The sequence below is a fragment of the Lepisma saccharinum genome, chromosome 2 (genome assembly GCF_977018435.1).
Source record: "Lepisma saccharinum chromosome 2, izLepSacc3.1, whole genome shotgun sequence".
NCBI lineage: Eukaryota > Metazoa > Arthropoda > Insecta > Zygentoma > Lepismatidae > Lepisma > Lepisma saccharinum.
The window spans coordinates 111,954,235-111,979,330 of record NC_139230.1 but is presented as its reverse complement, the minus strand read 5'-3'; the positions used below and the strand labels follow the sequence as shown (position 1 = coordinate 111,979,330).

Here is a 25,096-nt window from a genome sequence, read left to right as displayed (position 1 = left end):
CAATTTCATCATTTCATCCCTCATCCCCATCTTCGCAAATTAGCCAAGAGGCACAAAACGCGAAGTAAAATGAACTAAATCAATCAATCAATCAAGTGGTTTCAATTTCTTGTCCTCTCTTCCTTTTCATCAATATATCTAGGTAGCTTATCTTGTCTTCTTCTTCTATTTCGAGTTCCAATAATATCCCTCTTTCTTCATCTTGTATTTCTTTGGCAAATATGTTGACCTGCCTCTTCGTTCCCTTCCATATGCCAAAACAATCGTCTACATATCTGCAAAACAGAATCATTTTGTCACCTCCATTTTCTACCACTTTCTTTCCCCATTCATTCATAACCAATTCAGCCAATGCTGGGCTTAGGCTAGAACCTATATTCAGTCCTTCACTCATTAACATTATTTTATCCCCCATTATACTGTAACCATTATTCCAAATGGTTTCCAGCGCCTTCACTACCCTTTCACTATCCCATTCTCCTATAATTTCTTGTCCCATTCTCTTTTTAACAATGTCCAAAACGTGTCCCCTGTTGATGCTCGGGAACATACTTTTCACATCTAATCTAAACATTGTCCTCTTCATCTCATTCAACTTAAGTCCTTTTATGAGGTCCACCACTTGTTCACTGTTCTTAACTGTTCTGCTTTCTTGCTGTGTTACTAACACTTCAATAACTTTCTTTAATTTCTTTTCCAAGGGTTCCAAAATATTGTTTCTGCAGTCCATTACTGGTCTCAACTTTATCTCCTCTTTGTGTATCTTTGGAAAGCCTTTCAATCTTGGTAGTCTTCCTGTCTCCTTTATGCACTTCTTGAATCCTCTCCTCTTACAGTCTTGTATGACCCTTTCTCTTATAGTTTGTTCTGTTCCACAAATCTCCGTTCTCTTTTAGGTCTTCATACTTCCTCTTGTACCATTCTCTTTCCATCACCACAATTGCTCCTCCTTTATCTGCCTGCTCTATCACCACATCACTTCTTGTCTTGATTTTCTTCATCCCTACCTTTGTCACCTACCTCACAACCCCCATATCAGCTAAATGTAGTGCTACACATAGTGTCTTCTGGGGGAGCAACCATAACCATTATGTGCTTGCCCAGAAGGGGTCTAATTTCTTGTCTAGTGTGCTTAAATAAATACATATAGTATTGGATTACAGTATATTATAATTTAACCATTCATATCTACGGAATGTTTGGTGGAAAATTTCTTAAGTGTTATGCTAAACTTTAGTTACTATATGTATAAAGAAACTGAAGCAGCATCTGATATATAATAGAAAAATCTAAGCTAAAAGGATATACTACAGATATACGGTAATTATTTTGGCTCAAGATAAGGTGTATTTAATTACAATGGCATAAAGAAAGATTCTCCGACAATATTTTAAATAATAATACATAAGTTAACTAAATTTTGTCCATTTTCCCCACTATATAATTATTTTTTTTTAATCTGAGATTTAAGTGGCACTCAACTGGGATGTTTGATTGATTGATTGATTTGGTGTTTTAAGTCCACATTATGCGCAGTAAGGCTAATCGGGACTGGACCTACAGTTTAAAGTGGAATCCGAACCACTTGTGCCTCCACCGGGTATCGAACCTGGGACCCCTTGATTACAAGGCAATGACGCTACCACTGCGCCATGGGGGAGGCCCTCAACTGGGATGTGTTAGTTACAATTCTGGTTATGAATAGCAGCTGGGATGGACACAAATAGGAACCATAAAGCAATTGCAAAAAATGTTGAATTTATGTTCTTACAACTTGAAAAAATTCAATTACATTGTACAAATATCCTAGTTTTGAACTGTCTCCCCTGACTCCTTTACATTTGTAAATCTAATGAACATTACAACATACATGTGATGCGATGAAGACATTTCCAATATGTGGCTCATTAAAACTTTTATTTTGCTTTTTCTAATGATACTTGTATATCTGTAACACGTTGATTACAAGTTCAGGTGAAAAGAATGTACGTAATTCATAGAATGCATACTCTCCTTGTCAGAAATCATCTTTTTCTATACTTCTTGAAAAATTTGTTTCCAAAATTAGGAAATCTTGGTACATTGATACATTCATTATGTGGTAATTTCCATGAAAAAATAGTTTGAAAGTGTAATGGAAATATGAGTGTTACATAGAAAGTAATATTCATTTTTAAATATAAAAATTAAGCAAAGGAAACTGAATGAAACATTTTTATTTAATGCACATGAGGTTAATTTTCTACAGTCACCACAAATATTCAGGCAAGAGACCATTATTGAATGCTTTCAGTGTGCAAATTAAAACATCAGTCCATTCAGCCGTCAAATGTATCCTTCTGCTCACTGCTACTTTCAAACATAGAATCTTAGCATTTTCACCCAGGCTCTGGGTATTCAAGTCTCACTTCATTGGTTGTCCTTGGTGAATATTCTGCAGTGACTTTTGTTATTATTATTATTATTCAAGTTTGAAATGAACAAGGAAATTGAAAACCTCTTTCTCCTTGTGACAAATCACCATGTTTTTCTTCCTGATCATGATTCATAGAATGCACAAAACATTCATTCTAGTGGAATTTGGGCATCTTTCTCTCGTAACAAAGGACTTCAAGAATTTGAATTTGTTTTTAAAGATCAAAAGTTTTTTTTTATTTTGAAGTTTCTTGTTCTCTAAAAACATTATGACTCATCTTAGAAGAAAGGAAAAATAAAAAGGTGTGCCAGATGGATTGTACCAATGATACAATATCATCACATAAAATCACATCACAGAGATGAAATTCAGAGCCATGAAGTCACAGGGACTGAAATTTTGGTTTCCCATGCCATTGGTGAGAATAAATAAGAGACTATGAAGTGGCATCACCATTCAAACCACAAAGAATTTCTTGGTGAATTCACGCTGGAAAGCACAATAATAAGCGAGATGCATATTGTTTGCTGTGTTAGGTCTGGAACACGATGTCACTAGGGTTCATCCCAAAATATACTCAATTTGTTTTTTTTTTAATGAAGTTATGGGCCAGACAGGAAGTTATCCCCCCCCCCCATGTCTTAAAACCATGAAACAGCTGATTAGCTGTGTGGAAATGTGCATTATCATGTAGGCATGCAAGGACCCAATCTAAACTGTTACAAGAATGGAATTGTATTATAGGGATCAAAAGAAATGGGCCTCCTCTTTACAGAATGGAGTTGGAAACACTTCATTACTCCTTTATTCTGATAAAGGAGTGAAGCAAAGGAAAGTCGTTGCTGAGAAGGTCATCAGTGTCATGAAACACAGAGCCTAGGTGTGAGCAATGCCTGCATGTAAACTTCTTTCTTGAGAGTTGTCTGAGTCTGTCAGACATTAACTGGGTAGTTTGTGGAAGAATGTTATGTGCCCCCTCCCACTCTCCCTGTGCGTGTGTATGTGCACGTGTGCACCCCAAAACTTGGTTTCTTTTTTAGGTTGACGTATGTTTTATTGAAGCTAACACTTAATTGCTGCATGGGAATAAACTAGGTTAGCAATGAAGACCTGAAAGAAGGATCAAAAATACTAAAATTCTGGGCATGATTAGCTTCCCTACTCTTGTCAAAGAAACAAGAAAATATTTTTTTTTTTTATGTGACAGCATTCTTTGGATATTGTCTTCTAAGTATCTGTTAACATAGTAACCCGCAGTTCCCTGAAGGATAAAACTAGTTGAAGCCGTGTTTATGGTGCTATACCGTGAGTAGTTCCTAAGAAGTGACGAGCCAAAAGATCACAGAATGCACAGTAGATTAGCTTGCGTTTTTCAAATAAAGAATGGTATACAAATCTATTCTATGAATGCTTATGTCACTGTGTCCTTGGACTGCATTTTGCAGACTAATGAGGCATTGACGTCTGGACACACTGCCAGTGCAATCATCTGTGTGGCTTGTGTTGTGTTCTGTCCATCTTTGTTTGTGACAGACTGTCCTTTCACCAATTTCTTCTTATCATCTTTCATCCTCAACTTTGCAAATGTTTAAAATTGGCAGAAAAGCGAAGTAAAATAAAACAAATAAGTCTGTTATTGTGTCCCTGCATTTTTCACATTTTCTTTCTTACTGAAAAACATTGTCCCTCATCATCGTGTGCTTAATTATTTCTTAAAGCATAGACTGTAATCCATGCTCTGCACTGTCTGTTCTTAGTGCCATCCAAGATAATTATGTGAAAGTTAATATATAGGCAAACTTCGACATGACACATGCGAATTGCTCTTAGTTCGAGGTCAAGGGTTGAAACTCAGTAATACATTAAAAAGAAGGTGAATGCTACATATTCCATTTCCCAATATAAAAAGAACTGACGTTTATGAAACAAAGTAATTACTTCTTTGTTATTTAGAGTCACTTCTCTGCCACTCTTGGCTAATTGAGATGACAAGGATGAGTGATTATATGACGACGGGATACTAACAAAGAACACCCTTGCAAAGGAAGGGATTCAAACCCGGGACCCCTGTCATTGTGCCACTCTGCCATTGAGGTAGGCACTAGGGATGGCCAGATCCGGATCCTGGTGGATCCGAAATCCGGATCTGGTTGGTTCCGGATCCAAACATTTTTCGGATCCGGATCTGAGGATCCAGAATTTTCAGATCCGGAATCCAGAACTTTTGGATCCGGATCCAGAACTTTCGGATCCGGATCCAGATCCGGTACTTTTGGATCTGGATCAGGTACTTTCGGATCCGGATCCGGTGCTTTTGGATCCGGATCCATTTTGCCATCCCACATGCGCTTCTTTGGAAAGTAAGAATGTGCTTATAACATATTGTTACCTGCTAATATACATATATATATAATATACATACACACATATATATATAGTGTGTGTGCGCGCGTGCGCGATTTGTAATTAATTAATACACTTACTAGGGAGGTCTAAGTCTCCCCCTCCGATTTCCATGAAACTTGGCATTTGTATAGAGGCCCCCCCCTTCAAATGTCAAGATGAGGAGAAATTGAAGTGGGGATCTGACCCCGAAACCACGTAAATATGGTATAGGAAGCAACAGGGTGCATAGGGCCTCTCTATACACCTGTCAAATTTCATGGGAATTGGAGGGGGACACAGGGGTCAGATGATCCCCACGTCAATTTGTCCTCATCTTGACATTTGAGGCGGGTTTTGCCCCCTAAAACAGTTTTTAGCTGAAACAAAAAAAAAAACGTAATTCTTCCTTCGGTCCCCTCTATACACCTGCCACGTTTCATGGAAATCGGAGGGGAACACAGGGGTCAGATCCCCACTTCAATTTGTCCTCATCTTGACATTTGAGAGGAGGTTGCCCCCTAGAACAATTTTTTTGCCGAAACAAAAAAACACGTATTTCTTCATTTGGGCCCATTTATACACACACCTGCCAAGTTTCATGGAAATCGGAGGGGGACACAGGGGTCAGATCCCCACTTCAATTTGTCCTTCTTGACAATTGAGTGGGTTTCGCCCTGTAAAACAGTTTTTTAGCTGAAACAAAAAAAAACCACGTATTTCTTCATTTGGGCCCCACTATACACCTGCCAAGTTTCATGGAAATCGGAGGGACAAAGGGGCCAGATCCTCACTTCAATTTGTCCTCATCTTGACATTTGAGGGGGTTTTGCCCCCTAAAACAGTTTTTTAGCTGAAACAAAAAAACACGTAATTCTTCCTTTGGGCCCCACTATACTGCCAAGTTTCATGGAAATCGGAGGGGGGACACTTAGATAACCTCCCTTGTTAGTCTTACACTTTGTAATTATATAACACTGTATATATTATAATGTTTTATTTTAATTTGTAAAACTGTAACTGTAGAACAATTGTATAATTTTTGTATAACATTTCTATCTTGTTATATGTGTTAAAGGTTTCATCCTGGAATGGAATGTCTCACATTTATGTGTGTTTTCATTTCCAATATATTCGAATGAATACATATTCGTTTCAATGGCATTTACAAAATCACCTCGGACATTTGTGCACGAGTGTGTTAGCCGATGCGTAGCAAAGTATTTTAGGAACAACACTTGAAAAAAATTCTTGTAGGACTAATGAAAAATTTCTTTGTAATCGAAGATCATAATACCTTTTAAGGTGTGGTAATATTATAATGGGATTGAGATACGAAACTCTCGGATCCGGATCCGGATTTTCGGATCTGGAACTCTCGGATCCGGATCCAGATCCGAAACTTTCAGACCCAGATCCGGATCCACGGATCCGGAACTCTCGGATCCGGATCCAGATCCGAAACTTTCAGACCCGGATCCGGAATTTTCGGATCCGGATCTGTTTGGCCATCCCTAGTAGGCATGACTCGCCAGTGCATGGATACATACACACATGGTAAAATATGCTTTTCGAGAGCTGGTAGAGTTGAAAGAGGGCCTGAAGTAGAAAGCAGTAAGTTTTTATTGATGTGATTTACATGATGCCAAATTTTGTCTGTGGTTCATGAGAAAACCTTGTGTTTGGTGGTGTGTGTGTGTGGGGGTGGGCAATAATTATGTAGCATTAATAACCATGTTGGTTTTAGTGTAGAATTTTAAGTTGAATTGAATATGTATATATTTTCTCTTTCACACTACAAGTGCCTCGCAGGTATAGTTTGCACAACATCTCGCATTTCTTAACAGTGGTCCTTCAAACTACTTTGGCTAGTCATGACGATGAGAATGAGTGACGATAGATGAAATTGATGAAGGGATGCTAGCAAGGGACACCATTGCTTGGACCAAAACACAAACCCGGGAACTTCAGTGGCGAGATCAAAAGTCGACCACTCAATGAGCATCATGTTATGCACGATCACAACATTGCCCAGTCAGGGATTCGATACACTTGGTGGAAGTGCATAGTGGTTCAGATCACACTTTAAACTGTAGGTCCAGTTGCGACCTTTCTGTGCAAAAATGTGTACTTAAAAACTCATACTCAATCACTGCTCAGTCCACAGAAAATGTGTGACGTACACACGCAGTATATATTTACATTATTTTTGTAGAATACCCTGCTCTGTATTGTATTCCATGTAATATCTTTCTGTAAAAATTTCAACAAACAAATGAAACTGGCTCATTTTCATACAACACATACATGTCAATGCTTTGTGTGTGTGTGTGTTTATACAATTTGCTTGAGTAATGTCGTTTTTTACCTCTTAACAATAATGGTAACTGTGAAGATGAAAGGTAACATGTGGCAGAGCGTAATGTGCTTTAAAGCCAGAGGTCTTAATTTTGAGCCATGACTCAGGCACGGAGGTATCTCTGTGTTTGTCCAATCCCATCCATGTCATCAGTTGCTTATTCATCCTCGTCGACATGATAAACTCAAGAGGCAAGAAGGCAAACTTAATATAACTGGAGTAGAGAGAAAGGGCACAGGCAGGGGAATGTCCATGTTGTGCTGAGTCGAAGTTGTGTGTTGCAGAATGATAATGTCAAACTATTATGACCAAAGATATTAATGAGGGCAGGAGGAACACGTTCAATTCTTATGGTGGAACCATATCTCTTACAATACAGATGGAATTGTTGTTTGTGGTTGGTGTGGATTATTAATCTGCCTAAACACTAATTATTATTTCACTATTGAGGGCCACCATGGTCGAGTGGTTAGCACACTACTCTATGAACCTTGAATAATATTTGAAAATCTTGTGTTATTTGTTCACTTAGTTTGTCACTCCATCATTTGTCCTCATCGTTGAAATTAACCAAGAAAAGTAGAAAATGTTCTTAAAAATATCACATCGCTACGACACAAACAATGACAATCTTTGCTCGTTTTTCTTTATACATTTGTTTTACAATAACCACAATAACAAGAAAAGAAGAAACAACCAATATGCATTAATGGAGGAAATATATATTTTGTGAATAAATCGTCATCTCAGAAGCTCATTCTTTGTGAGCTCAAAATGACAACAAATCTCTTTTCTGAGGTCAAATGGCCAAAGAACGAAACACTATGTCAGTTCCTTGAAGACTCGTGACTCACACTGCTTGTTCTCTTTAGGTGCTGGCGACCTTGATAGCTCTGCAGCTCCCCTCCCCCCTCGCCCAGTGTTGCATGCTGTTTGAGCATTGAAGCTGCAAGCAAGTGTTTCCATCTCCACTTGCAACTCCATTCTGTAAGAGGAGGCCCGTTTCTTTTTATTCTGATAATACAAAATGTTTTAACATTGATTAGTTTTCCAAGTACAGATACAGAAACCAATGGACTTGACAAAAAGCATGAAAAACAGCTGCAGAAATCAAGGGATCAACAATATTTATGGTTCCATGCATGACTAAGACAAATGGCACAAATATGAACTATATTGTATAGTTGACAATTCCTCTCAGACGATGAAAGTGAATTCGTCATCCCTTTTCAGTTCTCTCTCTCTCTCTCTCTCTCTCTCTTGCCCTGGAATTTTACTATTTGAAACGTGCAAAACGATTCAAGTCCATGAGGGGTATGCTGCAAGCATAGGCCCAGGAATAAGCAGAGAACTGTGTTCTCTTTGGTGGAGCACCAGTGCAATAATAATAAAAAAAAAAAACAATAAAATAAATTTAAAAAAAAACAAAGTGTAAGAAGGGGATTTGTGGCTATACATTTTAAGAACACCTATCCTTTCATAGAATATGCAGTAAGCATCAGTTACATGAAAATGTTCTACTTTTGGAAAGCCTATGCAAGTGGTGCTTGCCCTCCCTCCCTTCAGTGATTATGATCTCATTGATATATACAGGGTGTTTCTAAAGTTTGTTTCCAATGCGTGGGAGGTGATTCCAGAAGTGAAAAAAAAAAACACAGAAGTTCATGTGACAAAATGCCAAAAACGACACCCATTCGGATTTATTGAAGTGGGAAAAAGTGGGAGAATTATGTTTATAAGGAAATAGTGGTACAACGGCCAACCATATGACCGCGGCGAAGGGCGATCCACAAAGAAATGTGGCATGCTCTATTCAAAAAAGCACATGGCAGATATGTGAAGTTGATGCGCAAGGGATTGCTCAAAGGAAGTGAATGGGTCTGTTGAAGTCATGGGGGTGGGGAAGGGTTTTATGGAGTGATTAGCATGTGCGACCAGAGCAATGTAATGTGGGCGATGTTTTTGGTCACGACGTTGTGTTGTTGATATTTGTATGTACCCGCATGCAGAAAGGGTGAAGCGTGACCTTGACTTTGGCATTTCTCGCTAGGGGGCACTAACTCAGTAGTTTTCTTCCGGCAGGAAAGCACCAGTCGCTGCCATTCATGCTTCACGTACTGCTATATCAGCATCACCGCGCATTAGGTTACCATCACATGTTTGCTGTTGAATACGTACAAGTGGAAGGACGTGAACTTGACGAATTGGGCAAACCTAGTACTAGTGACTCCAACAAACATGAAAGGTCGAGCGTACCGAGCAAAAACAAATTATCAGATTTTTGGTAAAAATTGATAATTTAGACAGACTTATAAGTGTAAATTTTGAATTCAACAGGGGAAATTTACCCTTATTTGCCCCCCCCCCCCTCTTCAGATGCCCTTGGGGAATGAGTGCCAGTATCTCTAGTGGCGGATAAAAATCAGTAAGCATGCATACACAATTCTATTTAAAGGCAAAGAAATGTAATGAAAAATAAAGAATTGCCTACCAGAAAGCAAAATACGCAAATATGAAATCTGAATTGCAATCATGTACAGTCACAAACACATCTGCAATGTAACGATTCCATTGAAAGTAAATTCGGCCATTACAACCCACAAGTGTCCGTGACTGTACTACCACACACTTAGAAATTACATATGAAATAGTAGGAATCATATATAAGTAAAAGCGATGAAGAGAAAGATAAAATGCTTGCATGTAGCATGTGCATGTGCATGTAGCATGTAGTCACATGAAAAAGACAGTTGTATGATTTCAAGATGACAGTCGGTATTCGGCGTCAGTTTTCTCTAAAACTAATTTCATCTGGAATATTCTCTTTCATCGGAATACTCTTACATTTTGTTATTCCTACCTCTTCCTTCAATGTTTGCTCCCTCTTGCCTGTTCCCCCTATAATTTATTTTCATCTAAGGGGGCAATGCCCCCTGACTGCACTGTGGTTACTGCTTTTAACCATACTTTACAATAAGCTGTAGCTATATTTTAGTCCGCCGAATGTCATATTTTTGTTGTTATTATTTTTATTTCACTAAAGAATCATTTGAAGGAAATTCATAAGACAGCATTTGCATTTGCAAATGCAAATGCATTTGTGAATATTACTCATTATCACGATATCTGCACACATTTTGAAAAGCATATCAAGCAACTCATTCAAAGGAAAAGGTCACATTTTTAAAAAAAAATCACAACACAAAGTATTACGCGTATGCTTTAACATTATGGTCAAGAGGGGACCAACGTACCAGGAAGGTGGCGGCTGCTGCGGATCTAGGGTTGTCAGATATTCCTCTTTTATCTTTCACTTTGCTGCTTCTAATTAAAGTAATATCCAGCATTAAACCATCTTGTTTGTGAACTTAATAGTTAGTTTACACATTTAAACTGAAATCCGTTTTGTTATACCTCCCGTGAGGCATTGTTGAATCAACACGGGAGTCGATTCTCTTGGTTCTCTTCTGACCATGGCAAACATATCAGTCAGACACAGTGGCAAACATGCCAGTGCAAGCTTCGCTCACCTGGGGACAGAAATTCTCTTCAGCTGGCTCTCCGTATGCTCCATGACAAAGTGTGCGCACAGATCAGTTTGTGGATGCGGTGTTATATGTTGTCAGGGATCGTCCTGACACCAGTATGTGCATGCTCTATAGCCAGTGCCCACAACACCTCCCATGTTAATGTGTGGCACGTCCTGTCCGAAGAGGGGATGTACCCTTTCAAACTCCAAAAGGTACAAGACCTTGTACCTCAGGACTTTGGCCCATGTGTGGTGTTTTGCCAATGGTTTCTGCATCAGATGGAATCTATCCCAAGTCTTGCGAACACAGTGTTGTGGATGAAGCAATCAAAACGGGCATGTTCAATAGTAAAAACAGTCACGTTTGGGATTTTGCAAATCCACATGCAATTCTCATGGCACACAATCAGCACAGGTTTATCGTTAATGTGTGGTGTGGGATAGTGCATGACCATTTGATTGGGCCATACATTTTCCCTGTTTGCCTGTGTGGTGGCACATATCATGCATTTCTTCGTGATGTTTTGCCTGAACTGTTGGAGGATGTGCCCTTGGCACTGAGGCAAGGACTATGGTTCCAACACAATGGTGCACCACCATATTTCGACCAAATGTGTGTCACTTCGTCAATCGCCTGTTCCACAATCGGTGTATTGGTAGAGGTGGGCCTGGGCCATGGCCAGCAAGATCGCTGGACATGTCTCCCCTGAAATTCTTTCTATGGGGAGAGATGAAACGCCTCGTATACGAAACACCTGTCGTGTCAGCTGAGGATCTTGTTGCACACATTAATGTCGCTGCAGCGACGATAGCAGACACTGTGGGGTTGTTTGCTCGCACTAGACAATCGTTGATCCGGCGTTGTCATCTCTGCATGGAAGTAAATGGCAAAGAGTTTGAAAATCGTCTTTGATGTGGTTCCTCGGCACCTCCACTATGCACACAGTGAACATGTCGACACATATGCAACCTAGCACAGCATCACCACCATCTTTGTTTTTCTACGTAATGGTGATGTCCACTATGGATATTCACTTTCTTCTTGGTTGTCAGTCTTCACATATTACTTTCCATGGATAACACATCTCACTAAACCCTTCCCTATCCCCGTGACTTCAACAAACCCATTTGCTTCCTTTGGAGAATCCCTTGCACATCAACTTCACACATCTGCCATGTGCCTTTTTGAATAGAGCATGCCCCAATTCTTTGTGGAACACCCTTCGCCACGGTCATATGGTTGGCCGTTGTGCCACTATTTCCTTGTAAACACACGCGCACACACACACACACACACACACACATACGTTATGCAGCTTACAGCCAAAATACTGCCCACTTTGAAAATTCTGAAGTCCATATGTGTAAGAATTTGCAACATTGCAGGAAAATGTTTAAAATCTTTGTGCCCAAAAAATTTAACTCAAGATATTAGAATGTCCTTCACAGAATGTATATATGTAATAAACATTGCATTTAGTTGCTGATTGTGAATGGATATTATGATATATTTTTAGTCATGACTGGTAAGAAAATTTTATTATGGTATTATATTTCATTTATTTTTATTTGCTTGATTTTTTAACATTATTGCAGCTGAAGATGAATTAAAGAATATAATATTTTGTGAAGTTATGAAAACTATCACAGCAAAAATGATGCAAGCTGTAATGTGCATAGAGATTAGTGTAACTAATAGTAGTGTTACTATGGTAACACTGTTAGGCCTTGTTTCCATGTTAATAAAACATTAAAAATGCTGACCAAGGCAAACTTTTATAGTATAAAAAATATACATAAAAATGTAACGTTTCCACCCTCTAACAGGATCTTCTTCAGACGAATATTCATAATAAATTGATGAAAGATACAACCATCATCTTATATATACACTCCCAGTACAGGGTCCATACACAAAAGAACACAAAGGCACCAGTCCTTATCTTTAGACATTTCCTGTCAGGAATTCCTGAGTGTGGAATCTCCTGACAGGTAATTGACACTACCTGCACACAAACCAAATTGGAACACCTGTCAGGTAGTGTCAATTACCTGTCAGGAGTTTCCACACTAAAGAATTCCTGACAGGAAATGTCCAAAGATAAGGACTGGTGCCTTCATGTTCTTTTGTGTATGGACCCTGTACTGGGAGTGTATATATAAGATGATGGTTGTATCTTTCATCAATTTATTGTGAATATTCGTCTGAAGAAGACCCTGTTAGAGGGTGGAAAGTTACGTTTTTATGTATATTTTTTATACTACCGTGCGTTCATTTCGATCTTCGGCCGAGAGATCGGGAGAAGCGTGGCGGGCGGCGCTGACGGAGATGCCGACATTTGCGGCCTGTAATGCCCGCTTAATTTTATGGACATATGCAGACATTTATATAAATATTGCAAAACGAGCACTAACCTTTGTTATAAGAGTACGGTTTTAATTTTTGTACCTTAGTGGCTGTATGTGCTGATGATTTTGACATGCCCATCTCCTGTGAAACACGGCGTAGAGGTTTGTTTGGAGAACGTTCTAACGCTGCACCAATTTCATCGAGTTTTGCTTCGGTTAGAATCACTAGTTTTTGCTTAGGTGTTTTAAAATTTAACGATCCAGTTTATCGTAATTTAAGGACAAGATGTCTAACCGTATCTCTATGTGGAGGTGAAACGCTTGGGAATTTATGTACAAATTGCCTACACACTTCCCGACACGAGTCTGTTTTCACGTAAGTGTCATACAGAAAAATTCTTTGTTCTAAAGTGAAACTTGAGCTGGCATTCCAATCGTCTCACTGACACAACACACACACACACTGCAACAACACAAGTAACGACAAGTAACCAAGAATAACAACACTCTTGCGCACAGTACGAAATTAACACGCTCTTGGTATACATCTGCTCGCCACTATATTCAGAGCTCTGTCTTAATCTAGTCGTGAAGGAACAAAAACTCCAGCTCGGAGATTTCGGATTGCAAGGAAGCTCACGAAAACCATTGACTTTTGACGGTTTCGTCTGCAGCGTAATCTTGATACAGTGTTGCACATTCGAAACCTCCAAACGATCCCCATCGATACAAAACTTTTTCAAGGATATAAACTTAAGCAGGACGTTACTGGTCAAAACTATGATTAAAATGTTTTATTATCTGTGGCTCTTAACATCGTTTCTAAAGCGTATTTATTTGTGTGATGAATTACAGAACTTTTGCGTGTTATAACACAGGTTAGTGCTCGTTTTGCAATATTTATATAAATGTCTGTAATAGTCCATAAAAATAAGCGGGCATTACAGGCCGCAAATGTCGGCATCTCCGTGAGCGCCGCCCGCCACGCTTCTCCCGATCTCTCGGCTGCAGATCGAAATGAACGCACGGTACAAAAGTTTGCCTTGGTCAGCATTTTTAATGTTTTAGTGTTACTAGTGTAACTTGAGTGGATTGCAAGTATCTTCCAGTGTATGTTGGCTTCCTGCACATGTCAATTTTATTTTCAGAATGCCATCTAGGTATCTAAGAATGGAAGGTGTTCATTATTTCCACATTTAACCTAACTGATGGCTGGATGCGCAATTCATATGAGGAAATATGATAGTGTATGCTTTTCATGTTGCCATATTACAAATATAATATCTACATATCTAATTCATATTTAAGTCTTGCTGGTACTATGAGTGAGTGCTCTGTTTTCAGGAGTACAAGGAACACTTAAATCTACTGCTTAATCTTAAGAATCAGGAGCACTGAGACAAGAACAGGAACACATCATAAGTTTCAGCCAAGTAAATAAATAAACAAATAAATAAATAAATATAATAATAAAATAAAGCAAAGTCTGAATACTGGAGCCAGAGGCTCTCAGGACTATGGGAGGAGATATGTATAATTGTTTCCAAATTTCAACAAAACAGGAAGAAAAAGTCAACACTAAGGCAGAAAACCCCACACAGGCCAATAAGAATTGCATATACAACATACCATATAAATGGGGAAGAGCTTACATGGGAGAATCTGGATTCCCTCTGGAAAGGAGGATGGATAGGTGTACACAAAAAACACTTGTGAAAACGAGTTACACAAAGGTTTAAAGTAGCAGAACATGCATGGAAGAATTTCCACAGAATACAGTCAAGCAATCTAATAATACTATACACAAACCAAATTGGAAGCAAAGGAAAATCAAAGAAGCAGCCTACAAAGTGCCCCCCCCCAATCCTAAATTAAATAAGTTATCTCAGTGTTGAGTCCACTATAGGGAGAGTGGAGGTGGGGGAGATTATTACCTTAAAGGTAACATAAAATAGTACAGCAATAGAGCTGAAGCTTCAATAATAATTCACAAGTCAGTCAAATTAATTCACAGACCCCCACCATTGACAAAAGGAGCAAAAAATTATCTCAAAATATATTTTCAGAATGAATATGTAGATATACACAAACAAATGGATAATAGCCAATTATGTTTGCATGCAAATACCTTGATAACCTTGTACATTACTTCTAAAGCACATGTCTGCATGTCTACACTATAGATACTGCATTTATCAGTATGAATAATTACCATCAGGTAAAATTTGGCGAGTATTTCCAAAAGCTGTCATTCCTGACTGACTTGCACCTCTGTTGCTTCCATATTGCAAGCCAATGATCTTGTTGCTCTCTGCCAGTTGTTCTGGTGTAAATACTCGTTTGTTTTCATCTGCCACTTTAACACCCAATGTGGGGCCATCAAAATGCTTCTTTTGTGCCTGTAAATATAAATGGCATACACATTGTTCCTTGTATAACATATGCTAAACACTTAATCTTTTAAAAAAATAACTCTTTAATACCTAGCTAGTAGAGGGCCTCAGACATTAAAATCATTACTGCAAGAGCACATTTTAGATAGATATGTGTCACTCATGCAAAGAAAATTATCATTAACCCTTAAACACATGAATTATATTGTGTCAACTTTCTTCTTATTTTTAGTCTAATATCAATTGTTATTCACGAGTAAGCCTTTTTGAATCATATTTATAAAATTTCCATTCTCCCTTTTTGAGTTATGCCCCTTTACCATATGGTAACGCCATGCCTTCACCCCTACAAATTGATTATTTTTTGAAAACTTGGAAATTTTTAATTAACCTTAAAATTACTTTAAAAATATGATTATTTCTTTTAAAAAATACAAATATCATGGATCCATTGTACATTAATCTCACATTCTCTGAGCTAAACATGCTCAGGTAACTATTTAGTACATAATTATTACAATATTCACATATCATATATCACTGCTGAATATTCACTTGTCATGGAAACATATAAAACATGGAATGCGAAGTCCAACACCATATTTGACATATCCAATATGAACACTACTGGTGCACAACCTGCATTTCCCATGTCTTTCAAAATTTGTATGTGTGTTGTAATGGGTCGCCATGGAACATGTGGACACGTGAAGAGGTGGAACACGAAAATATGTCACATAGTATTGAGGGATTTCCCATCTAAATTCAATCTAGGAGGTTGTTTTACCTCGAAAATACATCTAGCACATGAATAAGAGGGACTTGAGCCATAGGCGCAGATTTCTTCAGATATTTGGAGGGGGCCAAAGCTAAGCAAAGCATAAAGACCCATTTCTTTCCATTTTGTGTGGGGGAAGGGGGGAAATTTTTTTTAAGCATTAGTAGAGATCTAAGAGTTATTTTATGAAAAGTTATTTCTCTAACAGAAAAGTTAGCATCAAATATCCGGATCTACAAAATGAGTAAGATCACGTCAAAAGGTTGTCCTCAGGGTTCCAATCTGGGACCCGAGCTTTGGAATACTAACTTGGAGCCTGCGCTTATGAAACTACAAGACCATCCAGACATAGACCAGATCATAGCTTATGCGGATGACATTATCATGCTCACTTCCGGTAACTCAAGAAGGGAAATCGAAGATAACGCATCTACTGCAATCAATATGCTATCCAATTGGTGTGATCATGCTAAACTCAAAATAGCTTCGGAAAAGACTCATTATATTATCCTTAAGGGGAAGTTACAAAGAAACCCTCAAATCAAACTCAGAGAAAGAAACTTAAAAAGAGTAAGAGAAGCTAAATACCTTGGTATTACTCTTCAAGAGAAGATGTTTTTTTAACAGACACATAGCCCTGGCAACAACCCAGGCCGAAACAACTATAAACAGTCTAGCCACATTGAGTTCAGCAAACTACAACCTTCCACTATCACACATAAAAACATATCTCATTACCATATATAATTCTATTATTTCCTATGGCTAGCCCCTGTGGGCCATGGAAACCAGTAAACAGTACATTAAAAACAGATTGAGATCTTCACAATGCAAAGTGATACTTCACCTAACGGGTGCATTCAGAACAACCTCAACCCTGGCTCTTCTCATGATTGCGGGCCTACAGCCTATTGAAATCGTTATTAAAACTAGAGCATCAAAGTATTACTTTAGAAATGGACAAGAGGACGAAATCTATAAACTAATTGGAATACGCCCTGCCACGGTACCAGAAATGTACAACCACTTGTTTAGCGTCTGGCAACAGGAATGGACACAAGCTACGCAAGGAAGGAGACTTCACAGCTTCCTTCCAAACATAAAAGAACGACTTTCGATGGACCATTTCCATCCCACGAGAGGTCTCATACATTTCCTAACGGGACACGGTCCCTACGGTCAACACCTAAATAAGCACAACCTCAGACAGACTGATAAATGCCTGAAATGTAAAACCGAGATGGACACACTGGAACATAAAGCCTTCTTTTGCCAGACATCAAACAAACAAATCGAAGATTTAAGACAAAAGCTACCAAGCTTCAACACGTACCAGTTAATAAGAAATCCCGAGCACTTTACGTCACTAAACGACTTAACAAACCTGGTGTCGAAAGAGGAACATTCCCTCTTCAAATCCGGCATCACTCACCTCCCCATTCAACCCCTACCTCTGGAATGTAATATACCCCCCAGAAGATCACAAAGAATCCACCTTCGACAAACTCAACAACAGGACATCCCTCCTTAGGACTAAGATCACCAAGAGGATAATGAAGCAGAACCTCCCACAGGAACATCAAGAAGGAGACACTAATACACAAGACAGTGATACGCCAAAACGAAAAAAGGTTACGCCTCCCCAGAGAAAGGCAAAGGATAACACTGCAAGGACTCGACCTAGGAACCAACCGAATTTAACCCAGATTTTTCTTTTTCGTTTCTTTCTTAAATTGTAATCTTACACCCCCTTCTTTATTCTCGTTACTAAACACACTGCAAACTTCTCTCACTGATTCTTGACAATTCTCTATATTTCCACTACCGAACGTACTAATGTACCCGATACTTCCCAGGAAATCCCTCCCTACTTCTTCCCTTCCTGATGATGTCCCGGGCACCAACCATCGTACCGATGTTCATCCCAGTCCGACCAACTCTTGCTGGTCTCCCGCAAGTCTCCTTGCATCAGGTACCACTCGTTCTTTCATATCTCTTCCTACTATTAATACGTACATCTCAAAGCCAATAATACTCTCACTATCTCAAACATAACATACTAGAACATAGACCCTGCTTAACATTCATAGAATCGTGTTAATGTCCATTCCTCATCTCATCCATCAACACTAATGCACACGACACACAATAAAACTTATCCTAAGAAAACATTACCCACCCAATTACACACTTATGTAATTTCGTATCTGTGATCATAAATAATATTAATGTTAAACACTAACACTTATTTACTTCCTACTATTTCTAACCTTTATCTTAATCTTCTTACCTTGTAGAATGATGTGAAACCAACTTTGTTCAGGAAAACTGAACAAATTTGGTTCTTCACACTGGGACATTCTTGCCAATGTCACAGTGAATTATTGTAATTAAAAAAATAATGGAAATCAAGGATGAATCAAAGAAAAGCGGGGGAATCCGTAAAAAATTCACGGAACTGACACCCTGGGTTAATTTTCAGGTACCAGGGCATAAGCACATACCTCCGAAAGTAGCTTGACTACTTTTATCTGTATACATAAAATAATAATCGTTCTATGTAACCATATCTTGTATACTGTTTAGGAAATAAAATTCTTTGTATCCACAAAAAAAATCTAAGAGTATACACACTTGAGTTAATATTTGAAAAATTGAAATTACAATTACTAGTTCTGACAACAAAAATATCAGTGGCGTGCGGTGACATTTAAACTAGGGTACGCAACATGGGCCAACCGAAATGAATTATGGGGGCCAGAACCCCCCCCCCCTCCCGGGCCATCATGTTATTCAGAAAATAACTTTTTCTACAATTTTATAATGGGAAATTTCTCATCGTTGTATCAATATCCAAATGTAACAAGGTAAAATATATGTATGATGTTTTATATTCGCAAATATATTCTGATAGTAGGTACGTAGAGTCCAACAATTCAACTTTGATTATTTCCTTCATGCAGTGCGATGAACATTGAATGGGAAGGAAATGGCTCAATCATTTTCCGTCCTTTCAAATTTCATGTAATAAATTTGATAAATCTCAGTATCCTCTACTATTTCACAACATCTTTCGCAGAGGAAACCAACGAATAAGGCCAACAACAAAGTTTCACTGTTTTTCTACTCAGTCAATCACTCTGTAGAGATATTTTTTTTTCTTCTCAAAAATCAAAATGCCTAATAAACTGCTTACCATCCTTCACAACTCCTGCCTGAAAATTTTTTTCCAAATCAGGAACAGACCTTCCATTTCGGATTGTTTACATTTTTTTCGTAAATTCCGAAAATCCCTTCTCCAGTATGTCATCAATAACTCCCGGTCCCCCTATTTTATCACTTCACAGCACCGACAAACAATAGAGATCCTGTAATGTAATTAATATGAATGAAACACACAACAGAAGAAAGCAAAAGTCAACCTCCCACGGTACGTTGTGTCCGGTCCCGCTATGCCCAAAAACCACGCGTTCTTGTGGACGAATGAATCGGAGTTGCCAGTCGACAAAGTATTTTGTAGAAGGGAGATAATTAAGGACAAGTAGAAAATACGTCAGCATACATCCCAGAACACTTCAAAAGCTAAACTACCGTACATCACTTTGCAATGTCTGGCGGGAGGGGGGCTCATTCTAATCCCATTGTAAGCATTGTGAGTAGTTGTATTTGTGGTATTATAAACTCAAGAAAGTATGAACCCCCCTCAAGCAGATTTGGCTATACTTAAAACAAGCTCAACATGCCCATATGAGCTTTTTGCTCAAGTGTGGAACCCCGTCTAATCCAAGATTTTTGTAAAAATGCCCTCAAATATTTCCTGAGAAAGTATGAACCCCCCTCAAGCAGATTTGGCTATACTTACAAAAATTGCATCAGCCGGATTTTTGTCCATAAACTTGTCAAAAATTGATATTTTTTGGCTATACCTGAAATTAAGCTAAAACCCATACCTACATATACATATTTACTTCAGGTTTAAGTTTAATTGGATGCCAGGTTCAATTTTTTTATCTATATGCAGAGCCCCTCTAGAATGGCAATGATTTTGTTATGTATTGATTTTTGCTTCCCAAGTAATGAAGCTTTGCGTGCAAACAATTGCATCAGCCACTATTGTGAGAGTGGTTGAGAAGAACAGATGTGTTGTTACAGTGCTTCTCATACTTACAGGCCTGTTTGTTTTAATATCATATTTCTGGTATATTGAACAATATTTTGCCTGACATCCAGCTTGTTTATTGTAATCCACTCATATTTAGGGGGTCAGGCTTATATCTGTCCCAGCCTGTTATACAAAAATCAATACATAACAAGGTTATTGCCATTCTAGACATGCATGTCCGTGCAGGCATTTGTGCTAGGTCAGTGTGAATGAATATTTATTCTTTTTTTCCACTTGTAGGCTATTGGCTTTACAACCTGTCATAAGATAAGCATAGAGTTTTTGATTTGGACCCCAAGAAATTTTATATAAATACCAAAGCCAAAAAATATTAACACACATACACATACACATACACACACACACACACACACACACACAAAATATACAAAGCACAGTGCTGAACCCAGCTGATATTTTTTATCCAGCATAGAGTTTTGATTTGAAACCCAGGAAATTGTATATAATAAACAACAACAAAAATGCCAAGTCAAAAATATTGTAATCAATGCAATAAGAATATATCCAGCCCCAATTGGGCCAAGCACCAAAAGATTTGTAACCCGGACAAATACAGAACTCCCACAAAAATATGCCCCAAATGCCATAAAAAATATAACATGCAATACTTCACATATAAACATAAAGATACTTGCTCTGCACAGTTATCAACATTGCCCTCACAACCATCTACATCTGGTCTGAAAAGAAAGCATGAAGCACCTGTTAATGCTAGAGCAGCAAAGCAGCCATGCTATGCACCCATCCATAGCAGTTTTAATGGCCAATTAAGAGATCACCGGTTTGTATCAGAGCCAAGATGTGGAATTAAGACTTTTTTGAACAGTGTAAATTCTGATCTGCAGGCAATTCTAAATGCACAAAATGGCTCTTATAAACTGTCCCTTAAATTGTTTACACAATATAAGAAACCAAATGGCACAAAATTTACACAGCCCCACATAACAGAAACTGTATCGGTATATTCAAATGCAAATTTGGACACAATAATAAGCAATTTGATAAATAAATTGAATATTAAACACTCTGAATTTGCAGCAAAAGAGTCTGGATGGAGCCTATGCGGCTCTCCACACAAGTTATATATTAATATTTCTGAATTCAGCCCATTACAAGGTTCTACATATCTGCCATTACCTGCCAATATTAAAAACAAAAGAGCCGTGGTCAATATTGAAAATACCGACCAGAAATGCTTTTTGTGGTGTATTTTAGCTGCTTTGTTTCCAGTTTCAAGGAATCCTGAGAGAATAACTTATTATAAACAACATGAACACAATTTCGATGAGGCAATGGAGGGTTTAGAATATCCAATGTCTGTTCAGAATATTGATAAATTTGAAAAAAGGGCCAAGCATATCAATGGCAAACAATTATCTATTAATGTATTTATTTGTTCCACTGGCAATTGCTCGATAGAACCTCTCAGAATCAGTACATTTGATGATGATTCTGCTGTTCCGATTGATCTGCTCTTAATTGAAAAGGATGGCACATATCATTACACTCTGATACATAATCTTGAAGCTTTAGTCAGAAAACAACTAGACAAATCTAAGACAATATTCAAGTTGTGCAGAAGATGTTTAACTGTTTTTGATGGTAGAAAAATGGTGAATGGGGTTCGGGAAGAAAATGCAGAAATTGCTAAAAACAAGTTAATTGAGCATCTGAAATACTGTGGCAACCATAAACCTGTTCATATGGTGATGCCCAATCCAAGTGAAAATTGCAAATTCAAAAAGTTTGAAGCCCTGTCGGAACACCCAGCATATATTGTCTGTGATTTTGAATCAAACCTCAAACCTCTTGCATTCTGCAATCCAGATCCTGAAGAATCTTCAATTACACCATACCAGCTACATGAGCCTTCCAGTTTTTGTTATATAGTTATACGGGATGGTGTAGCTAGTGAACCACACTTATACATGGGACCAGATGCCATCAAAATATTTGCACATAGAATAGAAAATGAGTGCCGTGACATAGCATCTAACATCTTATTAAAATCAAAACCCATGTTGCCTTTAACAGAGAAACAGATTGAAGATTTCAACAATGCAGAAAAATGCCCGGTATGTGATTCTGAATTTTCAGATACAAATATCAAGGTGAAACACCATTCTCATACAGATGGTAAATTCAAAATGGCCCTGTGTAATAGCTGCAATATTCAGATCAAGAGACCAAGATTTGTCCCCATATTTTGCCATGGAGCATCCAATTATGATTTCCATCATCTGATCAGGTACGAGGGGTTTGACAAGCAGAATTTAAATATTTTAGCTGAAAATGATGAAAAATATATATCTATTAGCAAGATAATTAAAGTTAATGGTGTTCCTATTCACATAAGATTTCTTGATTCTTACAGAATTTTATCTGCTAGCCTGGCTACACTGGCAAATCAATTATCTGATGATCAATTCAAAATCACAAGTGCTTTGTTTCCAAATCAGGACCTGAAATTAATTAGGCGGAAGGGTGTATATCCATATGACTATGTTACAGATTTTTCTAAATTTGATGAGTGTTCTCTGCCACCACAAGAAGAGTTTTACAGCAAAATCAGAGGATCTGGAATCACTGATGAAGATTATCACCATGCCCAATTGATGTGGAACAATTTAAATTGCCAGACATTTGGTGATTATCACAATGCATATTTAAAACTTGATGTCACCCTCTTAGCTGATATATTGCAGGCATTCAGAAAATCTTCTATGCAAAATTATAGACTGGATCCAATATATTTTTTCAGTGCCCCGAGCCTAGCATGGTCTGCAACGTTTTTGAACACTAACATGCATTTGGATCTGATCCACGATCAAGATAAGTATCTGTTTATGGAGAAATGTATAAGAGGAGGCATGGTGCAATGTTCCCAGAGATATGCCAGAGCAAATAACAAATATATGCCTGATTATGATCCAGCACGGCCATCAAATTATATAGTGTATGTAGATGCAAACAGCCTCTATGGTTATGCCATGATGGATAAACTGCCATATGCAGGGCTTGAGTGGGTTGAAAATTTCAATATTGAAGATCTTAAGGACTTTGATGACAGTGACTATGGCCTCTTCTTAGAGGCTGATCTGACAATTCCTGATGATTTGCACAATAAATTTTCTGATCTGCCCCCAATTCCCGAGGTTCAGTGCTTACCTGGCTCTAAACAGAAGAAGCTCATGATGACTCTGGAGCCGAAACAAGGCTATGTCATATATTACAAAAACCTCCAGTTCCTGATGAAACATGGTGTTCAAGTGACCAAAGTTGGCAAAGTTTTGAGGTTCAGGCACTCAGAATGGTTGAAACCATACATTGATACAAATACAGAGCTTCGAACATCTGCAAAGAGCCAATTTGATAAGGGCTTGTTTAAATTGATGGTTAATTCTGTGTATGGCAAAACTATTGAAAATGTCAGAAAACATACCGATGTTAAAATAATTACTGACCCCAGCCTGAGCAAAAAATTGGTTGCAAAGCCTAATTTCAATTATAGAAGAATTTATGATGAAAATATGGCACTTTTCAACATGAAAAAAACAAAGATCAAATTTGATAAACCTATTTATGTAGGGGCTGTGATATTGGAATTGGCCAAATTACATATGTTAACATTGTATTATGATGTGTTGAAACCTTTTTATGGTGATAATATAAAATTGATGTACATGGACACGGATAGTTTTATTCTTGATATTAAAACAGAAGATGTTTATCAAGATATGTCACAGCCTGAATTGTTTAAATATTTTGATACCAGTGAACATACAATAATTCAACCCCACAACAAAAAGGTGCCTGGCAAGTTAAAAGATGAGACACTTGGTGATGTTATTGTGAAATTTGCTGGGTTAAGTGCCAAGGTGTATACTTTTAAAACATGTAGTGGCGCTGTTGCCAAAAAGGCCAAGGGTATTGGCAAAGTAACTGTTGAAAAAGAGCTTGTATTTGAAGATTATGAAAATTGCCTCAAATCCCAGAATTTAATCAAAACATCAGAATCCAGAATTCAGAGTGTGGATCACTTATTGACTAGCAATATTGTAAGAAAAGTGGCCCTGGACCCACATGATGATAAGAGATGCATTTTATCATGTGGCATAACATACTCTACCATGGGGGCATTGTGATTTGAAAAATGGAAATCAATGCCCAATTACAGAGCATGATTTGAAATAAATAAACATGCCTATGAACTTATTTGGGTTCAAAAAACAGGCTATTATGGACCTGCCAACACCACAACCCTCTTCTGATATGCTGTCTAAACTGAGTGGCTTCTTAATTATTCATCTGAACAGCATATTTACAGATAATGATGATAAAACAGGCAAAACATTATACATATTTAACAATAATTTAAATCATTACCAATTACCTGTAGGTGGGCAATTGCAATTTATTACAACCCCTGAGGGTGATGTTAAAATTTCAGTAGGGAGAAATATTTATAGAATTAAGCACTCAAACATGGTTTCTGGCACTGTTTATACTGTTTCTGCTGGTGACTGCTTATATATTGAGGTCCCTGGGTCATATGACAAGCTTATACCCTTTTTTATAGAATTAAGAATCAGATACTCTATAATAAATAACCACTAAAACAAAAATGCCTAATGATATATTTGGCCATACAAGACATGAAGATCACAGTGATGAGATTCTGATGCTTGATGTCAGAGTCAAGAAATT

General features: G+C 37.9%; 1 protein-coding gene across 1 annotated transcript in view; it reads right to left on the bottom strand.

The window, feature by feature from the left end:
• LOC145984115 (myophilin-like) overlaps positions 1 to 25,096 on the bottom strand; it is a 399,095-nt gene that overhangs the window by 10,640 nt on the left and 363,359 nt on the right. The window contains exon 6 of the mRNA XM_083117549.1: positions 15,248 to 15,434. Coding sequence (XP_082973675.1) covers positions 15,248 to 15,434 — 187 coding nt within the window. The remainder of the gene's footprint in view (positions 1 to 15,247; positions 15,435 to 25,096) is intronic.